At 39.5% G+C, this 21,032-nt stretch overlaps 1 protein-coding gene across 7 annotated transcripts; it reads left to right on the top strand.

Annotated features, from left to right (window-relative positions):
- The first annotated feature begins 7,933 nt into the window (after positions 1-7,933).
- TCEANC (transcription elongation factor A N-terminal and central domain containing) lies at positions 7,934-20,773 on the top strand. 7 transcript variants are annotated; one of them, XM_079123242.1, is made up of 4 exons: positions 7,944-8,092; positions 10,053-10,146; positions 13,561-13,669; positions 18,942-20,773. In XM_079123242.1, the coding sequence occupies exon 4, from the start codon at positions 18,950-18,952 to the stop codon at positions 20,006-20,008; it is 1,059 nt and encodes a 352-aa protein (XP_078979368.1). In that variant the 5' UTR covers positions 7,944-8,092; positions 10,053-10,146; positions 13,561-13,669; positions 18,942-18,949; the 3' UTR covers positions 20,009-20,773. The 7 variants fall into 7 exon arrangements, with proteins under 7 accessions (XP_078979372.1, XP_078979368.1, XP_078979367.1 ...); XM_079123241.1 differs by having other exon boundaries at positions 7,944-9,479; XM_079123240.1 differs by having other exon boundaries at positions 7,944-9,667.
- Positions 20,774-21,032: the final 259 nt, after the last annotated feature.

Below are 21,032 nucleotides of genomic sequence, written 5' to 3'. Positions count from 1 at the left end.
GTGAGAGTTTGGCATGGAGAAAGGAAGGACTGCCCAGAAGTAGGCTTGAGATACAAAGGTTACATGTGTAAAAAAAATTATCCTACCTATACCTTCAATCAATTTGGGAGCATCATATACATTGTCTTCCATTTCTAGGTTGTTGCTTTGTTTCTTTGTTCTTTTCCCCCATACTGTGACCACTTTTCTATAGCATCCTGGGCTAAGTGTGATTAAGCAAGAGCTAATTACCCTTTCATTCTCTGTAACCTCTTTGAGATCCTGTACATTTATTTCACAATGTTGTTCAAAACACATTTGGATTTGCCTTTTTCAGATCCAAAAACCATACAAGAGACTTAGTATTGTCAATTTATGCCTATGCATCATTTCCAACCCAAAACTGTATTGCCAACACAGAATTCCACTGCTTGGTACTTACCCAATATAGAAATTCATACTAGCACCATTTGTAATAGTTCCAATGGAATAACCCACAAATCTGTAATTGTGAATAGAATGGATAAATAAATTGTGGTATATTCATTCAGTGACATACTATAAAGAAATGAGAATGAACAACCTAATGCTACTGGCAGCAACACAGATGAATTTTTAAAATGTCATTCATCAAAACAAGCCAGAACTTTCTGACTTGTGTGCTATAAGCTTTTGGTTATACAATGTTCAAAATCAGGCAAAATTAATTTACAGGGGCGAAGTTGGGATTGTGTTTGCACTTTTGGGAGGTACTGGAAAGGAATGCCAGAGGGAAACTACTGGAAAGCAGATAATTCTAATTTTTAATGCTTTTTGAATGGGCATGTTCACTTTGTGAAAATGATTAAGCAGTGCCCTTTTTCTATATATATGTTATACTTCAATAGGAACTTATTTCAAAAAGTAAAAATATTTTACCCCTCCCCTTTAAGATGAACTTCATCTGACATTGTACCAGATGACCTGGGATACTTAGAGTGAGCTCACCTATCAATGTCAGGAGGGTTGTCACTAAAGTTGCACAGCCACCATTGTCTCTTATGTTGGAGATGTTCCTTGGCCTGCCATCCAGGCTTCTCATGGATGCTGGACATCAGCAGGCTGTTAGAGGTGAATGTCGCTGAAATACGGAGATATAGTGCAGCAGTCCCTAGAGCTGAAAGGAAATAGTCCCACTTACTCAGGAGCCTGAAACTTTCACCTGCTCTGCACCTATTGGTCTTTCTGGACAGTGTTAAAAGTTTCTACAGCCTCCTTTTCTATCCAGAACTCCTTTTAAATGTCTTTTTCCTCCTAAGATGAGTCCAAGCTATAGTCACTCAGCTCTTCTGCAGTGTGTCAGACACTTTACACTTGCAGGATCTACTGTTTGAAATGCTGTCTCAGAGCCAGCAGCGCCTCCTTGTGGCGGCCTCTGCGCATGTGGGTGGCAGCCACCAGGAACTGACAAAGTTGTCTTCTGTGTCTCCTGCTCCCTCTTCTCTCTATTTCTCCTTGTCCTCAGTATCTTGTAAACTCATGCTTTTCTCTGGTACCCATAACCTTCCAACACAGTCACCCTTGAGTCCTCAAAACATCCAATCTTGCAGACTTTTCCTACCCTTCCAAGTCACCCCTACCAATTTTACATGTTTTATGTATCATTTGACTAGCCTCTTACAAGTGAAGGGAGACTATTCTTACATGATAACTCAGGCATAGGGAATAAAGTGTTTCAAGTGTAACCTTCCCTAAGTAAAATTTTATAAGAGCAGCTTCCAATGCTTTAATCCAAGGAACTAGGAAGAAGGGAATTTCAGCATCTTGTAATGTCAGATATTCTCTTTGAATTTCCCTCAAATCCTGGAGTCACATTAAAATGACTGTGTTAGTGTTCCCTGGTAGCAGGTCACAGTCACAGACCCTGGCTAAGTTATGGTAAAGGGAAGTTACAGTGAGGATAGTAGAAGTATGCAGGTGGGTGGAAAGAACAAAGAGTCAGCCTTGGAAATGGGCTGCAGTACTAGAAGCAGAGCTATGGACAAGGAGACACTGCAGGGATGATCTGATAAGGCTGTTACCATTGCCTGGATGATCTCTCACCATGTGTAGTCTCCATAAGTACTCTGTTCAAATTCAATTTCCAGGGAGGGGTGTGCAATCAGCATGGGTTGGAGTCATGGGGCTGAAGAGATACCTGATTAGCTTTTCAGAAGGTGACCTGAAAGCTGTGTGACTCAGTGCCACCAAAATCCACCATATAGATCCCATTATGCAAAAGGTAGGCTTGAGTTCATACAATTATCCCAGTCAACATACCAGTCTGTGATTTACTGCTTTCACAACTAAGGACTTGACACCTTCATTTGCTTCAGCCACCAGAAATCTAAGTGACCTGAGAGTCAGGTTTGCAATGAAGAATAACTAATATAAAGACTATTATATAAGTCAAAGGATGCAGCAACTACAATGTATTGGATTTATGTGGGGGAAAATGAGGCTGAAATGGAAAGTGCTTCTCTCAGACACATAAATCAGAACAGTGGTCAAATGTGTTTCCCACTGAAGACTCAAACAAGAACATGGCTATCCTTTATATTGTCATTTATGATGAAAAGGCCCTCATAGCAACATGACAGGTCATACCACAAAAAGAGGGCTCTGGATAGTGCATACAGTGTTGGTCCCTGAGAAAGAGCTATGAGGCTACACAGCACAAGAATGAAAGATAAGGGAGCAGTACATACCAATGCTTTGTGGCTCAGCACTTATGGTTCACTATTCTGATGGACTGCTGTTAAAAAATGATCCCCTTTAAAAGCCCAAGGGTCAAAATGAAGTGAAGCATTTCCTGGGGCTGTTCATACATCATGATCCCTGGCAATCTGTACTCTATCTGGAAATGAGTTATGCTGGTGGAACCAAACCCCAGATGGGGGGCCTCATTCTTAATAGCAATGAGAGAGGCCGTTGAGTAGGCCAGGTGGAGGTCTTTGAGTGGAGCTGCCCTCTCTGTGCCACACTTCTTTTTATACTTCTCTATATTTTTGTGATTAAATGGATTTTCAAAGAATCTCTAGCAAGAAAATAGTAAAAACGTTGTTGCATTGCCCCCTGAACTTTCGTTTTATGATATGCACCAAGAAGTGATTGAAGTTCAACTTACTGGTCCTTCATCATTTCTCTGCTAATTCTGTTACCATAAATCTATGGTAGAAATAACTCACATTCTACAGAAGTGAGTAAAATGAACAAAAAGTGAGAAAAGGAGAAGAAGAGGTATGGAAGAAGATATTGTTAAATGGAACTTTTCCCAACTTGGAGTTTCATAAAAGGCTCCAGCACTAAATACAATGTTAAGTGTCCACTGGTTCTAAAGAGACATACTAGACCATTTACACAGAGCTTACTAAAAGGTGAACCCAAAACTACTTCTGTCATCCATTGGTCCCTCACCCCTCTTCAGCTTATAGAGGCAAGAATGGAAGAGTGATGTTAGAGTTTTGGAAACTTCCTTCCTGCCCTTTCCCAAGGCAAGTGGAGGAGGACGTTGAGAGAATCATTTAAAGAGACAGACAGGTCACTCTGTCTAGAATGGTGCCTGACTCTTCCTGGAAAACTCAATAGGCAAGAAGTCTGCTATACCTCTAAAAGACTGCCTATAATGGCAATGAGATGGGCTGCAGAGGGAGTAGTCCCTTTTGGGGCTTAGGTGGGGGCAGAGCTGCTATGTACATATCAAGCAAGTAGGTAGGCATCAATTGTCTTGGAAAGACCCTGCCCTGTAGGTGAGGTGACCCAACAGAAAAAGTCTGTGTGACACTTGCCACCAAAAGCAGGACAACTGTCCTGTCAGTCAGACAGTGCATCATCTGAACCAGCAAATGGATAAGGAGCAAACATCCAGCTTGGCCACTGGGAGTTTTAGAAGTTCACTTGATGATTCTAATATGTAGCAAAGTTGAGAAATACTAACATAGGTAGGCCACCATACAATGGATAAAATTTAAAGGACTGACAATCCAAGTATTGATGGGGATATGAAGAAATTAGAACTAATACCTTGCTGACTAGAGTATCACTGGAACAACCACTTTGAAAAACTGGTGGTATCAGCTGAAACAAACATACAACCACCCTATCACTCAACAATTCCACTCCTACGTATATACTTGAGAATAAGTATATATGTCCAACCAAATGACAGAATAAATGTTCATGGCAGCTTTATTCATAATAGTCCAAAACTGAAAACAATTCAAATTTCCATCAACAGTAAAATATGGGAGATGTATAAGACCAATATTACATAGAATGAAAAACCACAACAGGGTGAATTCCATAGACACAATATTGAATGAAAGAAGTTAAATACAAACTAGTATATGCAATATGAGTCCATATTGATCAATCCCAAAGAGATGAAATCATGAAGAAAGATGTCAGATAGAAGTTACCTGGGATGGTGGGAAGGGCAGACAGAGGAAGCCCTGTAGAGGAAATGTTTACATCTTAATCTAGGTGATGAATAACTGGGTATATATCTAATTTTACCAAGATGTAACCTTAAGATTTGTGTACTTTACTGTGTTTAAGTCATTCCTCAACAAAAGTGAACTAAAATACAACTCAATCATCCTCTATGATACTTAAATATAAAAAAAAAAAAAAAGGCTATAATAATAAAGGAAGTTCCTAAACAATGTTTAAAAGTGAAGAATCCTTAATGTAGGAGGAAAAAAATGGTTTTAAATCAGAAGTCCAGTATCCCTCCCTACCTTACCCACCCCCCGAATCCTGCCCAACTTAAAGAAAGGCTGAGTGCTGTGTTTAACAAAAGCTCTCCCAGATACTTGGTATATGCTCCCCCTTCCCTGCTCCTGGTAGAGAACCACTCGTTTAATCAGTCCCTAGTCCTCCAGCTGGACATTGCCTCATCTGTGCAGAAACTAACTCTTCCTTCAAACTTCCTTTTTCTAGGAAAGTTCACTACTTCTCTGTTATTGCACCTGCATAAGTCTGAGGTATATATTGCAGAACTTAAACATGATTTGTTTCTATACTCTATGCTTTTTCATTATGTTTCCTGACATTCTGTAACTCCTTAGATTTGAAGGAAACTGTTCATCTTTTTATCCCATGTATTTATGTTCTGTGGTCTATAAGAACATCCCTAGTTAAGCCCTGTGTCTGGTCCTGTGTCTGGTGTTTAATCAGTCAGCAACTTAGAACCCAGAAAGATGTAGTTTCTCTGACTTCATTCCATGGAAAACATCTGTAACTATTCCCTGAGTAATGTGTAACATTAGACTCTGGAGAGGACCCATAAGGATTTCACCTCTGTTCCTAGGGAATTTTCAGGAAAGGGCTGTCTATGTGAGCTCAGAATATCAATATCACCACTCAGAGACTTCATAAGAATTGCAAAGGGGTTTCTGCTGTACCAGGGGAAATTTATCAAAGAGAATTCCAGAGTATCAGAACAGCTGAAAGATTAGTTTAAAACGAAGGCATGAAAAACATGTATGTATGATAAATTATCATAAAAGTACTTTTATAGTCTACTTTAAATTGCCCAAAAGAACTCAGCAACCTTTTTTGTATTCCAACCAGCACTATTTAACAGAACTTTCTGCAGCAATGGACGTGTTCTCAATCTGTGCTACCCAATATGGTGCTCAGTAGTAGTCACAGATGGCTACTAAGAACTTGACATTTGGCTAGTGTAGCTGAGGAACTAAATCTTAAATTTTATCTAAATGTAATTAGCCACATGTGGCAAACTGTAGTGGGCAAGGCAGGCCTACCCAATAATTTTAATTTGCCTCTTAGGTGACATAATGTTTTTTCCTTCACACCAGAAGAAAGCCTGGGTCATTTTTATTCTTGTCTCTTAGGATCTTGCCTAATTTCTTTTCCTCCCTAAATTCAGAATTCATGAGAAAATGGTTATTATATTCCACAAGGTTCTACTGATAGTTTCTAAAATGACTTCTAGTTTCTAAACTAACCCCTTTAGGTTGAGTCTTCATACTTTGAACAAAATTGGAGTTTTTGTTTTGTTTGGTGCTGGGAATCAAACTCAGGGCCTCGTATATGTTAGGAAAGTGCTCTACCACTGAGCCACATCCTTAGCCCAGTACAATTGTTTGGACAAATATTAAATATTTTAAGAATTGAATGTTACAAATCTGAACACGAAGGAAGAATTCTTCTAGGTCACTGTTCAAAACCAGAGATGTTATTCTGGACACCTATAGTTCTCCAAATTTTTAACTGGGTATTTCCAAAGGGGACCAAGAGTACTCCGAAAATGAACCCAAAAAAGTAACAATAGAGAAGGAAGACAAGGCAAATGTGAAGTTGCAACCAATAAACCTATTTCTATACAGTACTTTACGTCTATTCTTTGTCTAATAAATACTGCCCATGGAGTTCTCTGAACCTTTCCTGGATCTCAGCATTGCCCAACTCATGAATCACAAGTTCTTTACTCAAATGAAATCTGCTAAATTTAAATCATGTACAGTTTTTCTTTTAACAGGCAAAAGTAAAGACTGACAAAAATTATTTTGTTGGCCAAAATATATTCAGGCTACTGAAACTTCTCCTAGGCTGACTGTGGATTTCCTTGTAAGACCTAGTTTAGCAAAGAGCCTTGTTATGTCAGTTTTGCAAGAACTTCCTACTCTCAATACCTGATCACATTCAGTATCTGATCGAAGTCCCTCATTCTCCTTTACCCCTTCCCCAGGTTATGTCTGGTCTTGGCCTGTCTCCAGCAAGAATCCTATTAGGTCGATTTAGCCAGACTCTCCCTTACCACTAAGGTTTCCTTTTGATAGTTTTCCAGTCACTGTTCCCCTGCCTTCCTTGGCTATAAACTTCCACTTGTCCATGCTGTTTGGGGAGCATAAGGACCTGATTACAGTGGCCCCCCTATATCTATAGAGATGGTTCTGAAAAGGTCTTCCTTATCATGTTTTAACAAGTGTCCTATCATATTTTTTCTTTAACAAAATATAATCCCTAAGTGCAAATTGCTTTAAAGTTTAAAAGCAGCAAACAGCTTATCCCTGTAGTAGTTTAAAGACTGGAGAGAAAGAGAAAAGCAACCATTAACAGCACCAAATTGGCTCAGTATTCAGTTGGACCTTGGTGTTCGCTTATAGAACACAAATAATTTTGCAGAACATCAACATCAGAGGAGGCTATTCTCTGACAGTGATGGATCGTGACAAAAACATGACTCCTTTATAATCATTTCTTAACAGTGACAAAACATAAACATTGTCCAAAGACAAAAAATGACTATTCCTTATCATGACCAATATGCATCACTCGTCTTGTCCTCCCTCCTTGTAGGTAAGATTTATTACGTTATTCAATCACAGTCACCCTGCTTTCTGAACAGCATCCAATCCAACTTTGCTTCCTTTAACTTTTCCTCAAATTATCTTGGAACAGGGGATCAGAAAAGGAGACTGCCACATTCTCGAGTTCAACCATCATTGTGGTTTTAGTGAACACTTGCAGGCAAAAAATGTGCACAGATGAGAAGTTCTGGTTGCAGCTATTTAAAGAACGTCTACTACTGTGCAATAAATGTGTTGGATTAATTACTGTTAAACAGACGATTCACATTTATGTCCACAATTATATCAGCATCTAGCTGAGCACTGTACTAATTGTCTTAAAAGAAAGCAGAAAGGATAAGTTGCAGAGCACTTCGCTGCTTAAAAAAAAAAAAAAACAAAAAAAAAAACCGGCAGCCAAGTTAGTTTCAATTCAGGCCCAGGCGTGTGCTAGCTCCTCCCTCAGGGAACCGCGGAAGGACAGCCCCACAGCCACGAACCGCTCTGCGCAGGCGCCATTTCCTTACACGCACGCGCTAGGTCCCACGCCCACGTTCTCTGGTCCGTGGACTTAGATTGGTTGAGCTTTCGTCATACAGTCCTGGGAACCGGATGTTCTCTCTGGACGCGGAAGCGCTGAGGGCTCCGGGGCTGCGCCTGCGCTTTTCAGTGACCTACGCTGCTGTGTCGCCCTGGTCTCTGCCCTTCAGCTGGGCGGGCCCATGTTCCGGCGGAATGCTGCCACGCTCGCGGAGGCTCTCCGGTGCGCCCTGGGCCGGGTAGGCCCTGTCCCGCACCCTCCCCTCCAGCCGAGGTCGCCCGGGTGGGCGGAACCTTCGGGGCCGCGGCTGCTCCAGTGCTGGCTACCGGGCGGTCACCTTGGGATGTTTATTTAGCTGCAGATTTTGCTTGAGTGCTCGACCTCACGCACCGGAACCCGGATCCCTGCCAGACCGGGCCCCTGGACTGGTCCCTCCCCTCGCTGCACCTTTATTAGAAATTTTCATTATGGGAAAGAGTCCTAGTGTAGCGTTGCCTTGGCTGTTCAGAAAATGCAGCACCCCTGTCAACATTTGGTATTGTTTTGCTTCGGTTGAGGGAGGGGCTCCCCTTGAAGCTGGAGAGTTGTACATGGGTTAGGGTTAGAAAGTTAAATTTTCTCTTTAGGTTTGAAAAAAAAAATTTAAAATTTAGCCAAATCTAAGTTACTGTTGATTTGTTATCAGCTTTCGGAAATTTTCACCGTGAGCTTTCATCTGGTACTTCTCAGGGTTTAGGCAATTTTAGTGCAGATGTGGGCACCTTGCCCATATGTAATATTAATATTTACAAGTTTTTATATATTCAATCTAATATTTAGGGCCTACTCTCGCTGGCACTATAGAAACTTATTTTCGGTGTGTATTTAGAAGCTAGAGGTGCAGGTGTATATCTAAGAATCATTCATATTAGCATTGTTCTACAATTTGGTTGTCCAGTAAGGTAGATACTAGTTCCATAAGGCTTGAGAACTTGTAGTGATGAGTCAGAATTGAGATGTACTATAAGTTTAAAACGGAAAATTTGGGGAAATTCATTTTAATAATTAAAATATCCCAATTTGTTTATACCAATTATAAAATATTGGGGTAGTTGGGATTATAACTCAGTGAGTTCCTGGTTTAGCTCCTAGCACCACATTTAAAAAGAACAGAGAAAAATAAAAGACAATATTTTGGATGCACTAGGTTAAATATAATTGATTTCACCTAATTGTATTTTTAAAAATTTTTAATTTGATACTCGGAATTGAATCCAGGGGGCGCTCAACAACTGAGCTACATGCCCAACTTTTTTTTTTTTTTGAGACCGTCTCTCTAGGTAGCTTACAGCCTTGCTAAGTTGCTGACTCTGGCTTCAAAACAGCTCTCGTCCTGCCTCGGCCTCCCAAGCCTCTGGAATTACAGGCGTGTGCCCCCTCAACGGCCCCAGACCTTTTTTTTTTAATTTTGAGACAGGGTCTTACTAAGTTGCAGAGACTTCAACTTGCATTCCCCCTGTCTCAGCCTACTGAGTCGCGGGGATTATAGGCATGGGTCACTGCATGCAGCTAGAAAAATTTAGATATGTGGCTTGAATTATATTTCTGTGGGACATCACTGCTCTAGAGAGGAGTCAACAGACTCGGTAGGGCCTGTGGCTAAATCCAGTGTGCCTACTTTTGTAAAAAAGTTATATCAGAACCAAGTCATGCCGGTTCATATATGTATTTTCTGTGTCAACTGTTCCTGCTACAAGAGCAGTAGAGTTGAGGAGTCTACACAGTCTGCAGAACCTAAACTGTGTGTCTGACCTTTGCTCTGGAACAACACCTGGTATGGTAGATATAAAACTTAATTGTAGACCCACAAGCATAATTCTAAGCACTTTATAAAAACTACCAAGTTTAATTCTCATTAATCTCAGGATATTGGATTTTCCCTTTTTGTAGATGAAGAAACTAAGACACAGAATGACCAAAAAACTGAGCCAACTTGCTCAATACCCCTCAATTCTGGCAACTATACTTTCTTGACCCTCCATTTCCAAAAGACTTGCTTCTCAGACCCACTTGATTAGTCCACAATGGTTTATTTGGGTTTTTGTTTTGTGTTTGTGTGGTTTTGTTTTGGGTACTAGGGATTGAACCCAGGGGTGCTTTACACACTAAGCTATATCCCCAGCCTTTTTTTCTTTTTTCTTTTTCTTTTTTTGAGACAGTGTCTTGCTAAGTTTCTTAGGGCCTCATTAAGTTGCTGAGGCTGGCCTTGAACTTGGAGTCCTGCCTCAGCCTTCTGAGTCATTGGGATTACAGGTGTGTGCCACCGTGCTCCACTCTTTTTTTTTTTTTTAAGATGTTGATGGACCTTTATTTTATTCATTTATTTATATGTGGTGCTGAGATGAACCCAGTGCCTCACACATGCTAGGCAAGTGCTCTACCACTGAGCCACAACCCCAGCCCCAATGCTCCACTCTTTGTTTTTTTTTTTTGTTTTGTTTTTTTTTTGTTTTTTTTTTTTTTTTTAAACAAATGGGATACATGTTGCCTCTCTGTACATTGCGCAAAGGCATACCATTTGTGTAATCATAAATCCACATACAGTAATGTTGTTTGATTCATTCTGTTATTTTTTCCCCTTCCCCCCACCCCTCCCACCCCTCTTTACCCTCTATACAGTACTTTCTTCCTCCATACTTGCCCCCCTCCCTAACCCTAACTCTAACCCTAACACTAACCCTTCTCTCCCCCCCATTATGTGTCATCCTCCACTTATTAGCGATATCATTCGTCCCTTGTCTTTTTGAGATTGGCTTATCTCACTTAGCATGATATTCTCCAATTTCATCCATTTGCCTGCAAATGCCATAATTTTGTCATTCTTTATGGCTGAGTAATATTCCATTGTGTATATATACCACAGTTTCTTTATCCACTCGTCAATTGAAGGGCATCTAGGTTGGTTCCATAGTCTGGCTATTGTGAATTGAGCAGCTATGAACATTGATGTGGCTGTATCTCTGTAGTATGCTGATTTTAGATCCTTTGGGTATAGGCCAAGGAGTGGGATAGCTGGGTCAAATGGAGGGTCCATTCCAAGTTTTCTAAGGAATCTCCACACTGCTTTCCAGAGTGGCTGCACTAATTTGCAGCCCCACCAGCAATGTATGAGTGTACCTTTCTCCCCACATCCTCGCCAGCACCTGTTGCTTGTATTTTTGATAATCGCCATTCTAATTGGGGTGAGATGGAATCTTAGGGTGGTTTTGATTTGCATTTCTCTTATTACTAGAGATGTTGAACATTTTTTCATATGTTTATTGATTGCTTGTACATCTTCTGTGAAGTGTCTGTTCATTTCCTTAGCCCATTTGTCGATTGGATTATTTGTATTCTTGGTGTAGAGTTTTTTGAGTTCTTTATAGATTCTGGAGATTAGTGCTCTATCTGAAGTATGATTGGCAAAGATATTCTCCCACTCTGTAGGCTCGCTCTTCACATTACTGATAGTTTCCTTTGCTGAGAGAAAGCTTTTTAGTTTGAATCTATCCCAGTTATTGATTCTTGCTTTTATTTCTTGTGCTATGGGAGTCCTGTTGAGGAAGTCTGGTCCTAGGCCGACATGTTGAAGATCGGGACCTACTTTTTCTTCTATAATCTGCAGAGTCTCTGGTCTGATTCCAAGGTCCTTAATCCATTTTGAGTTGAGTTTTGTGCAGGGTGAGAGATATGGGTTTAGTTTCATTCTGTTGCATATGGATTTCCAATTCTCCCAGCACCATTTGTTGAAGAGGCTATCTTTTCTCCATTGCATATTTTTGGCGCCTTTGTCTAGTATGAGAAAATTGTATTTATTTGGGTTTGTCTCTGTGTCCTCTATTCTGTACCATGGATCTACCTGTCTATTTTGGTACCAGTACCATGCCGTCTTTGTTACTATTGCTTTGTAATAAAGTTGAAGTTCGGGTATTGCGATACCCCCTGCTTCATTTTTCCTGCGAAGGATTGCTTTAGCTATTCTGGGTTTCTTATTCTTCCAGATGAATTTCATGATTGCTTGCTCCATTTCTGTAAGGTACGTCATTGGGATTTTAATTGGGATTGCATTGAATCTGTATAGCACTTTTGGTAGTATGGCCATTTTGACAATATTAATTCGGCCTATCCAAGAACATGGGAGATCTTTCCATCTTCTAAGGTTTTCTTCGATTTCTTTCTTTAGTGTTCTGTAGTTCTCATCGTAGAGGTCTTTTACCTCTTTTGTGAGATTGATTCCCAAGTATTTTATTTTTTTCGATGCTATGGTGAATGGGGTAGTTTTCATAATTTCTCTTTCTGAGGATTCCTCACTTATGTATAAAAATGCATTGGATTTATGAGCATTGATCTTGTAACCTGCCACTTTACTGAATTCACTTATGAGTTCTAAGAGTTTTCTGGTGGAATTTCCTGGTTCCTCTAAGTATATAATCATATCATCCGCAAATAGGGATAGTTTGAGTTCTTCTTTTCCTATTCGTATTCCTTTAATTTCCTTGGTCTGTCTAATTGCTCTGGCTAGAGTCTCAAGAACGATATTGAATAGGAGTGGTGAAAGAGGGCATCCCTGTCTTGTTCCAGTTTTTAGGGGGAATGCTTTCAGTTTTTCACCGTTTAGAATGATATTAGCCATGGGCTTAGCATAGATGGCCTTTACAATGTTAAGGAATGTTCCCACTATCCCTATTTTTTCTAGTGTTTTGAGCATGAAGGGGTGTTGTATTTTATCAAATGCTTTTTCTGCATCTATTGAAATAATCATGTGGTTCTTGACTTTAAGTCTGTTGATATGGTGAATTACATTTATTGATTTCCGGATGTTGAACCAACCTTGCATCCCTGGGATAAAACCCACTTGATCGTGGTGCACTATCTTTTTAATATATTTTTGTATGCGATTTGCTAAAATTTTATTGAGAATTTTTGCGTCAATGTTCATTAATGATATCGGTCTGAAATTTTCTTTCCTCGATTTATCTCTGTCTGGCTTGGGTATCAGGGTAATATTGGTTTCATAGAATGAGTTTGGGAGGGTACCCTCCTCTTCTATTTCATGGAATACTTTGAGAAGTATTGGAATGAGCTCTTCTTTAAAGATTTTGTAGAACTCGGCTGAGAACCCATCTGGTCCTGGACTTTTCTTTGTTGGTAGGCTTTTGATGACCTCTTCTACTTCATTACTTGAAATTGATCCATTTAAATTTTGTATGTCCTCCTCCTTCAGTTTAGGCAATTCATATGTCTCTAGAAACCTGTTGATGTCTTCGAAATTTTCTATTTGGTTAGAATATAGATTTTCAAAATAGCTTCTCCACTCTTTGTTTTTGTTTTCGTTTTTTTTTTAATTTAGGATTTCTTGAATGACTTTTTTGAAATAGAATTGAGATGGGATTCATCTCCCAGGGAAGAAACTGAGGAGCATTGGGCTTAGGTGCAGTGAGTACAAGCAAGTTGGTTGGCAGTGAAAAGAAATGAAGCTAACAAGCAGACAGGAGAGAGAGCATCCTGGATGCTTGTCACTTGTTTAACAAAACATTTCTTGAGCAATAGTAAGCACTGGGCAGGCATATATAGGTAAATAAAACAGATGTAGTTCTTATGGTCTTGGGGGGAAGGCAGACAGACAAATGTTTTTTAAATGTAGTAAACACTATGAAAAAACACTGCAATTATTTGATTTTTTAACAGGTTTTCTGACTTGCAAGAAGGAGATAAGCTTATTGTGCCGATTGAGATGACATGAGTTTGTATGGCATATAGAATTGCTCAGTAAATGTACATTGTCTTCTGTTAACAGGTAAGTGAGGAAGTGAATATCAGGCATTGTATACCTCATGATGCTTACAACATAATCACCATTTGTAGTTGGTAAAGGTTGTCAGGTGATTTGTACACAGTAGTGTTTTCTGCTTTAAGAGGACTCATCTATCAAAATCCAAAGTCATAGAGGTTCTGTGCATTGGTCCAGGAGCAGCTGTCTTTGGGGTTGATGGCAGTCTATCTGGGAGGTCCTACTGCTGCTGGTGCAGGGAGGGGAATGATGTGGGGGAAGGAATGGGGTTGTGTCTGTGTGTGGTTTAAATCAAAATCAGCTGGAGAACTGAACAAATATCTAGGCCTTACCCTCAGAGACTCTGATTCATTCTATCTGGGTTAAGGCCCTGGCATTGTTTTAATTTTCATTATTTAATTTCCCCAGATGATTCTAATATACAGTCAGGGTTGAGAACCACTTATGATAAGAAAGAGGCCATGCTTAGGGAGCCACTGGAGCAAAGGCCCAAAGCTGTGAAATGGGCAGTACCCATCTGTGGCTGAGAGTAGTCAAGAGGGAGGCCTAGAAGTATCTCTTTTCATCACCTTGCTAAGGATCTTGGGTGATACCTTGAGAACAGAGGAGAACTTCTGAAGGGCTTTAAACAGGATAGTGAAGAAATATCTTTCTGAGTTCTGTACTAGAGGATGATCCCTTTAACCCAGTGCCACGAATCGGAGTAAATTGCAACTGGCCAGATGGTGGAGAACCCAAACGGAGTTTGGTATCCACCCTTCTGGGCGTTTCTTCTAGTGGCCTGTAATCTGTCCTTGTGAACTCACTACATAATTGGCCAGTTTCTTGTCAGTATTCTTTTGACAGTAGGCTGTCAACTCTTTCAGTGGAGAGATCACCTCTTTAGGCTCGGCATCTAGCACATCCTAGCATATAATAAATATTTGTTGAGTTAACTAAGTAGAACTGAAATGTATACATACCTTATTTTATCTTTTTGTGGCAATTCTCAAGTTTTGTGTTCCTTTGGTTTCCATTATTACAAAGTCCTAGGGCAATAAATGCTTTATGACCATGTGATTGTCTCATAGGGAGTATAGAAAGTTTGACAGCATTGAAACGCTGTTAAAAATACAAAGGAGAGCCAAGCACATTGGTGCACACCTGTAATCCCAGTGACTTAGGAGGTTAAGGCAAAAGGATCACCAGTTTGAGGCCTGTCTCAGCAATTTAGCAAGGCCCTATCTCACATTTTAAAAATTAAAGGATCTAGGCATGTAGCTTAGGGTAGTGTGCCCCTGGGTTCAACCCCAATCCCCAGTTCCATCAAAAACAAAACTAGGAAAACAGTATGGGAGTTTCTTTAAAAATTAAAATCTGGGGCTGGGGATATGGCTCAGTTGGTAGAGTGCCTGCCTCGCAAGCACAAGGCCCTGGGTTCAATCCCCAGCACTGCAAAAAAATAAAAAATAAAAAAAAAATAAAATCTGGCCGGGTGCAGTGTCATAAACCTGTATTCCCAGTGATTCAAGAGACTAAGGCAGGGGGATTGCACATTTAAGACCATCTTCAGCAACTTAGGCCCTGTCTCAGAATAAAACATGAAAAAGAGCTGGGGATGTGGCTCAGTGGATAAACACCCCTGGATTTAATTCCCAGTACCAAAAAAAAAATTTTAAAACAGAATTATATATGATCTTGCAATTCCACTTCTGGGTGGAATCAAAAGCAGGGAGTTGAAGAAATAGTTGTACACCCATGTTCATAGCATCAAACAAAAGAACATATGAAATGAAGAGCAGAGTATTGTTTAGTTTTTTGACACATGAATGCATTAACTTCTGTAGATTTACAAAAGTGGTAAAAACATTTTGCTGCAAAGCAAACAACTGCTTTCATACCACTGAAACCCTGAAGCTGTGGTCAAATTCCCCTTCAGAAACTCTGATCCTCACTTGAGAAATTCTGATCTGAGTCAAATACTGCTCATCTTGTGGGCAATGTAGGCCTGTCTCTTAACTAGCCACCTTTCTGAACATCTGGTACACCTCATTTCTGATTTCTTCACTAGCAGTGTGCTGAGAATACAGGTAGAATGGACATTTCTTGTTTGTGAAGGAACTTTCCACCAAGTGGGTCAGGGTTCAGGTGTGTTGAGCCTTACCATTGTGACTCAACTGCTTGACTTCCTCAAGATCTAAAGAACACAAGCCGAGAGAAATGTTCAGCAATTGAGGGTGTGTACTTGCTATTTCTCTGTGCTGTCTTACCTGTTCTTTGTTTATTGGGCCTTCGATTCTTAGGAAGACCTCTGTTACTGGTTTTAGTCTTGAAAAGTGGAAGTTTTTTAAAGGAAAAAAGAAGTACTAGTTCTCAGTAATTAGAAAAATTGTCTTAAGATCCTGAATTGATGACCCTCTGAGTGATGATTAAACTGACTTTAAAGAACAACAAAAAAAAAGACTACCCAGGTTTTGCTGCTCCCTCTGGTGGTAAAATTATCAAGACTGTGATGACTCTTGGTCATCTTTCAGTTGGGAAACACCAGTGGGAACTTACCTTTTCATATTGGGGGACAGAGCTTGAGGGAAGATGGAACTGTTTGAATTCAGTGATCAACTTCTGAGGAAATTGTGAGCCCTCATCTGAATGCAAAGCCACAGATGATGCAGCCACTATTATTTTTTATTTTGAGACAGGATCTCACTAAATTGCTTAGAATCTAGCTAAGTTGCTGAAGTTGGCCTTAAACTCCACTGCCCTTCTGCCTCAGCATCCCAAGTCAGTTGGATTACAGGCATGTGTTACCACCATGCCCAGGCAATGCAGCCACTTTAAAGACAATCTTTACCTTCCTGAAGGAAGGTGGAAATTGACTAATTGACTTCCCATGCCATTTTTCAGTAGGTGTGTATCTCACATGTATGTAGGTTATCTTTAAATTATACTAGAGTAGAATTTTTCTGATTATGAAAACAACACATGCTTATCACAAAAGATACAGAAAAGAATAAACACATAAAAATCTCCTAAAATCTGACCACTCAGAAAATGCCACTCCTTAAAATTTTGTGCATCTCCTATCTGTCTTTTCATATGTAATTTTTACATAAAATTTAGGTCTGTTTTTTATAATCCTACAAGTGTTTTTTTATTTTATGTATAAGTTATAGATAGACACAATACCCTTATTTTATTTAAATGTGGTGCCCAGGATGGAACCCAGTGTCTCGCACATGCTAGGCAAGCACTTTACCACTGAGTCACAACCCCAACCTCTAGATCTAGCTTTAGTCAAGTATAATTCATATATTGTTCATTAATTAAAATATATAGCTCAGTGGTTCTTGGTGTATTTGATTATAGAAACCATTGCCACAGTCAACTTTAGAAGATTTTTGCCTCCGACCCCTCAAAGAAAACCTAGTGCCCATTAGCAGCCACTCCCCTTTCTTTTTTACTCCACTGCCCTCCTGCCCCAGTCCCACCTAGTCAATCTGTTTTCTGTCTCTATAGATTTGCTTATTCTGAACATTTCATATAAATTAATATGTGGATTTTTGTATCTAGCTTCTATCGCTTAGCATAATGTTCTCAAGGTTGATTTCATATTGTAGCATGAATCTGTGCTTTATTTTTATTTCTGAAAAATATTCTATAATATGGATGTATGCATTTTATTTATCCATGTGCATAAGTTGATGGACTTTTAGGGTTTTTCCATTTTTAATAATTATTCATTATTATGAATAATGCTGCCATGAATGTTTGTGTACAACTTTTGTGTGGATGTACACTTTCATTTTTCTTGAGTAGATCTGCTGGATCATATGGTACCTCATTGTTTGATCATTTGTCTACTTAGTTATACATCCTGATTTTTTTCACCTAATATTATGATTATTTCCCCTGTCATTAAGTGTTCTCTGTAAGTGTGATTTTAAATGGTTACATTATTGCATCATCATGTTCCATATCGTTTAAAACATTCTTCTATTTAAGGGAAAATTTGTAGAAGTAGGATTACTGATTAAAAGGTACTTATCAGATGGTTTATAGAAAGATTGCATGAATTCTTTCCGGAATCACTTCCGTGTTCTTATCCTGTGTTTGTTCAGTGATAATTGATTAATATAAAAATCAAATCCATGGACTTCTGAAAAGAAAAGTTCCCTACCATCTAGATGCTGGTGTTCACATTTAAGCCAGATGGAAAAAATATAGATCTGAGGGGTTTTTGTATACAAGATAATGTATATTACGTGGAGGGAAAAAATAGACTGCTTAGATACAGTGAACATTTGCCTGCCCAGACAAGGTTCACACAGACATAATCATGCAGCAACTTTTTACGTTTAAAAGTTTCTTTTTAAAAGTTAATGAGACCAACCAGGCACAGTGGCACATGCCTGTAATCCCAGTGACTTGGGAGGCTGAGGTACGAGGATCGGGAGTTCACAGCCAGTTTAGCAACTCAGCAAGGCACTAAGCAACTTACTGAGACCCTGTCTCAAATAAATAAAAAAGGGCTTGGGATGTGAATCAGTGTTTGAATGCCTCTGGGTTCAGCCCCAATGCAAAATTAAAAAAAAAAAAAAAAGTTAACGAGACCAAACTTGGTGGGGACTAGTAAGTCCAAAGTCATAAATCATTTGAATCACTATCCTGTTCAAAAGATTCAGGTGTCAATTCAGTGCTACCTGTTGATTTTTGGTGCCCACCAGATCTAGTTCCAGCTGCTTCTCAGCCTGTGCTATCACAAGATTTCTTTAGGTTGCTCAAGGTATTAACATCCCCCTTTTGTTCTGTTTCTTGTTCTTTTATATTCAGAAAAGTATCACTTTAAAGATTATAAAATCATCAAGTATTTCAGTTATAGAGCTGCATATGAGGGGAAAATAGTTCAACATTGCTCAGCATTACCATATTGATGTTGACATGGATATGATTTCTTCCCCAACATGATCATCAAATGAATTGACTAATCTTGAGAAAGAAAGATTTTGATTAGTATGATTAGAGGTGGAGTTAGAGCAGATCCTCCAGCAATCTTTTTAATGTTACACCAAAAACTCTTCCATGCCATTTTTTTCCCTTCAACAACTGAGAATAAAACTCTTGAAACTAAACCATTCCCTGTTGCAGATTCCATTTTCTAACATGTCACACTCATTTATGTTACATTATTTCTTCAGAAAACATTGTGTATATAACTGGCAGAAAGTGCAATTTCACTATCCAGGAGTTTTGACTAGCAAAGACAAGCTTAAGAAACTGAAACCTCTTTTTTTCTTTGCAGCTGCAAATATGTCTGACAAAAACCAGACAGCTGCCAGAGCTTCCCTTATTGAGCAACTGATGTCTAAAAGAAATTTTGAGGATCTTGGCAACCACCTTACTGAACTAGAAATGATTTATATGACTAAGGAGCTTCTCCAGGAGACAGATGTGGTCAGAGCTGTGTACAGAGTCCTCAAAAACTGCCCCTCTGTGGCTTTGAGAAAGAAAGCTAAGTGTTTGCTGTCAAAGTGGAAAGCCCTTTATAAGGATATTCATTTGAAACCAAGGGACAGCCCTAAATTATTTCCTTTGGGTGGTAATAAAGAAGAAGATGCAGGACTTTCTCATGACCTAAGTCAGGGTGACATCCTGGGCGTCTGCAGTTCTAATTCTCTGCAATCCTCCCAAGATGTTGCAAACCTCAATGACATGGCGGTGCCTGAAAATAGCGCTATTCAGATGGAGCCTAAAGAAGAGCATTTGGGGGGCAGTGACCCTAAGTCCAATGGCAAGAGATCAAGTGAGTTGCAGGATCCCACAATGCCCATGAGAACTAAGTGCACAGAACTTCTTCATGCAGCTTTAACTAGTTCTTCTACAGAGCAGCCAAAAGCTGATTTGTGGCAGAACTTTGCAAGAGAAATTGAAGAGCACATTTTTACCCTTTATTCAAAGAACATCAAAAAATATAAAGCTTGTATCAGAAGCAAAGTTGCCAACTTGAAGAACCCCAGAAACTCTCACTTACAGCAAAACTTGCTCTCTGGAACTATGTCTGCAAGAGAATTTGCTGAAATGACTGTCATGGAGATGGCAAACAAGGAACTGAAGCAGTTGAGAGCTTCCTACACGGAATCTTGTATCCAGGAACATTACCTTCCCCAAGTGATCAATGGCACACAGACAAATAAAATAAAATGCAGGCGCTGTGAGAAATACAATTGCAAGGTTACTGTCATTGCCAGAGGAACACTTTTCCTTCCAAGTTGGGTGAAGAATTCAAACCCAGATGAACAGATGATGACCTACGTAATTTGTAATGAATGTGGGGAGCAGTGGTACCATAACAACTGGGTGTGCTTGTAATTGTAAACGAATGTTCCCGTAACAACAGATACCCTGAGGGATATCTTTTATTTGTACAACCCTTTCATACTCTTTAAAATCTTGTAGATAGCATTCTTATAACAGTTCTAAGAAGAAGGAAAAGATATTTGCTGAAGCACACACCACCATCATCCTTTGGGAAGAAAGAGTGGATGACTATTGCTTTGTACTTTTTGGCTATTTAGTACCTCACTGTACTCAGACTGGGATTGAGAGCAGGTCTGCATAACCCAGGAGCCTGTCAGAAATTCAGATTTATTTTTGCAGGGTCTGTTCTCCAGGGCCTTCACAATAGGCCTGTGGTTCTCAGCAGTGGCTGCATATTAGAATCTCCTGGGGGAACTTTGAATCCCACTGATAGCAGAGACCCAGCCTAGGACAATTCAGTCTGAGCCTATAGGATGGGACACTGGTTTCAACATTGCTTCTATCATTCTTCCAGTTATTTTAAGATGCAGTCATAATTAAGAAGTACTCACAAAAAGGCTCTTGTTTGATCCTCTTTATAGCTCTAATAAATGAGTGTTCTTCTGGAGACTTTACAGATGAGGAAACAATTTCACAGAGCTGCAGTAACTTGCCTAAGCTACATAACCATAAATAAATAAGCCCAACTCACGCTGATCCTAGTTTTTCTATTTTCCTTTTTTTTTTTTTTTTTTTTTTTTTGATACTGGGGATTGAACCCAGGAACACGTAACCACTGATCCACATCCCCAGTCCTTTTTTTGTTTTGCTTTTTTTTTTCTTTCTTTCTTTTTTTTTTTTTTTAGATAGGGTCTCACTAAGTTGCTTTGGGCCTCACTAAATTGCTGAGGCTGGCCTCGAACTTGCAATCCTTCTGCCTCAGCCTCCCAAGCCACTGGGATTACAAGTGTGTACCACCACACCCAGCTGATCCTAGATTCTTATCTTCCAAATACACAGTCTGATGGATATTTTCATGTGTGAACAAGCATATGGACTTTTTATAAGTATTGTTTCTAGCACAATTCTTTATTTC

The sequence above is a fragment of the Sciurus vulgaris genome (assembly GCF_902686455.1).
Source record: "Sciurus vulgaris genome assembly, chromosome: X".
NCBI lineage: Eukaryota > Metazoa > Chordata > Mammalia > Rodentia > Sciuridae > Sciurus > Sciurus vulgaris.
The sequence above is the reverse complement of the archived record's forward strand: the minus strand, read 5'-3'. Positions and strand labels throughout refer to the sequence as shown.

Coding starts and splice junctions, on each gene's coding strand:
- TCEANC (XM_079123246.1), top strand. CDS start 18,950: ATGTCTGACAAAAACCAGACAGCTGCCAGAGCTTCCCTTATTGAGCAA.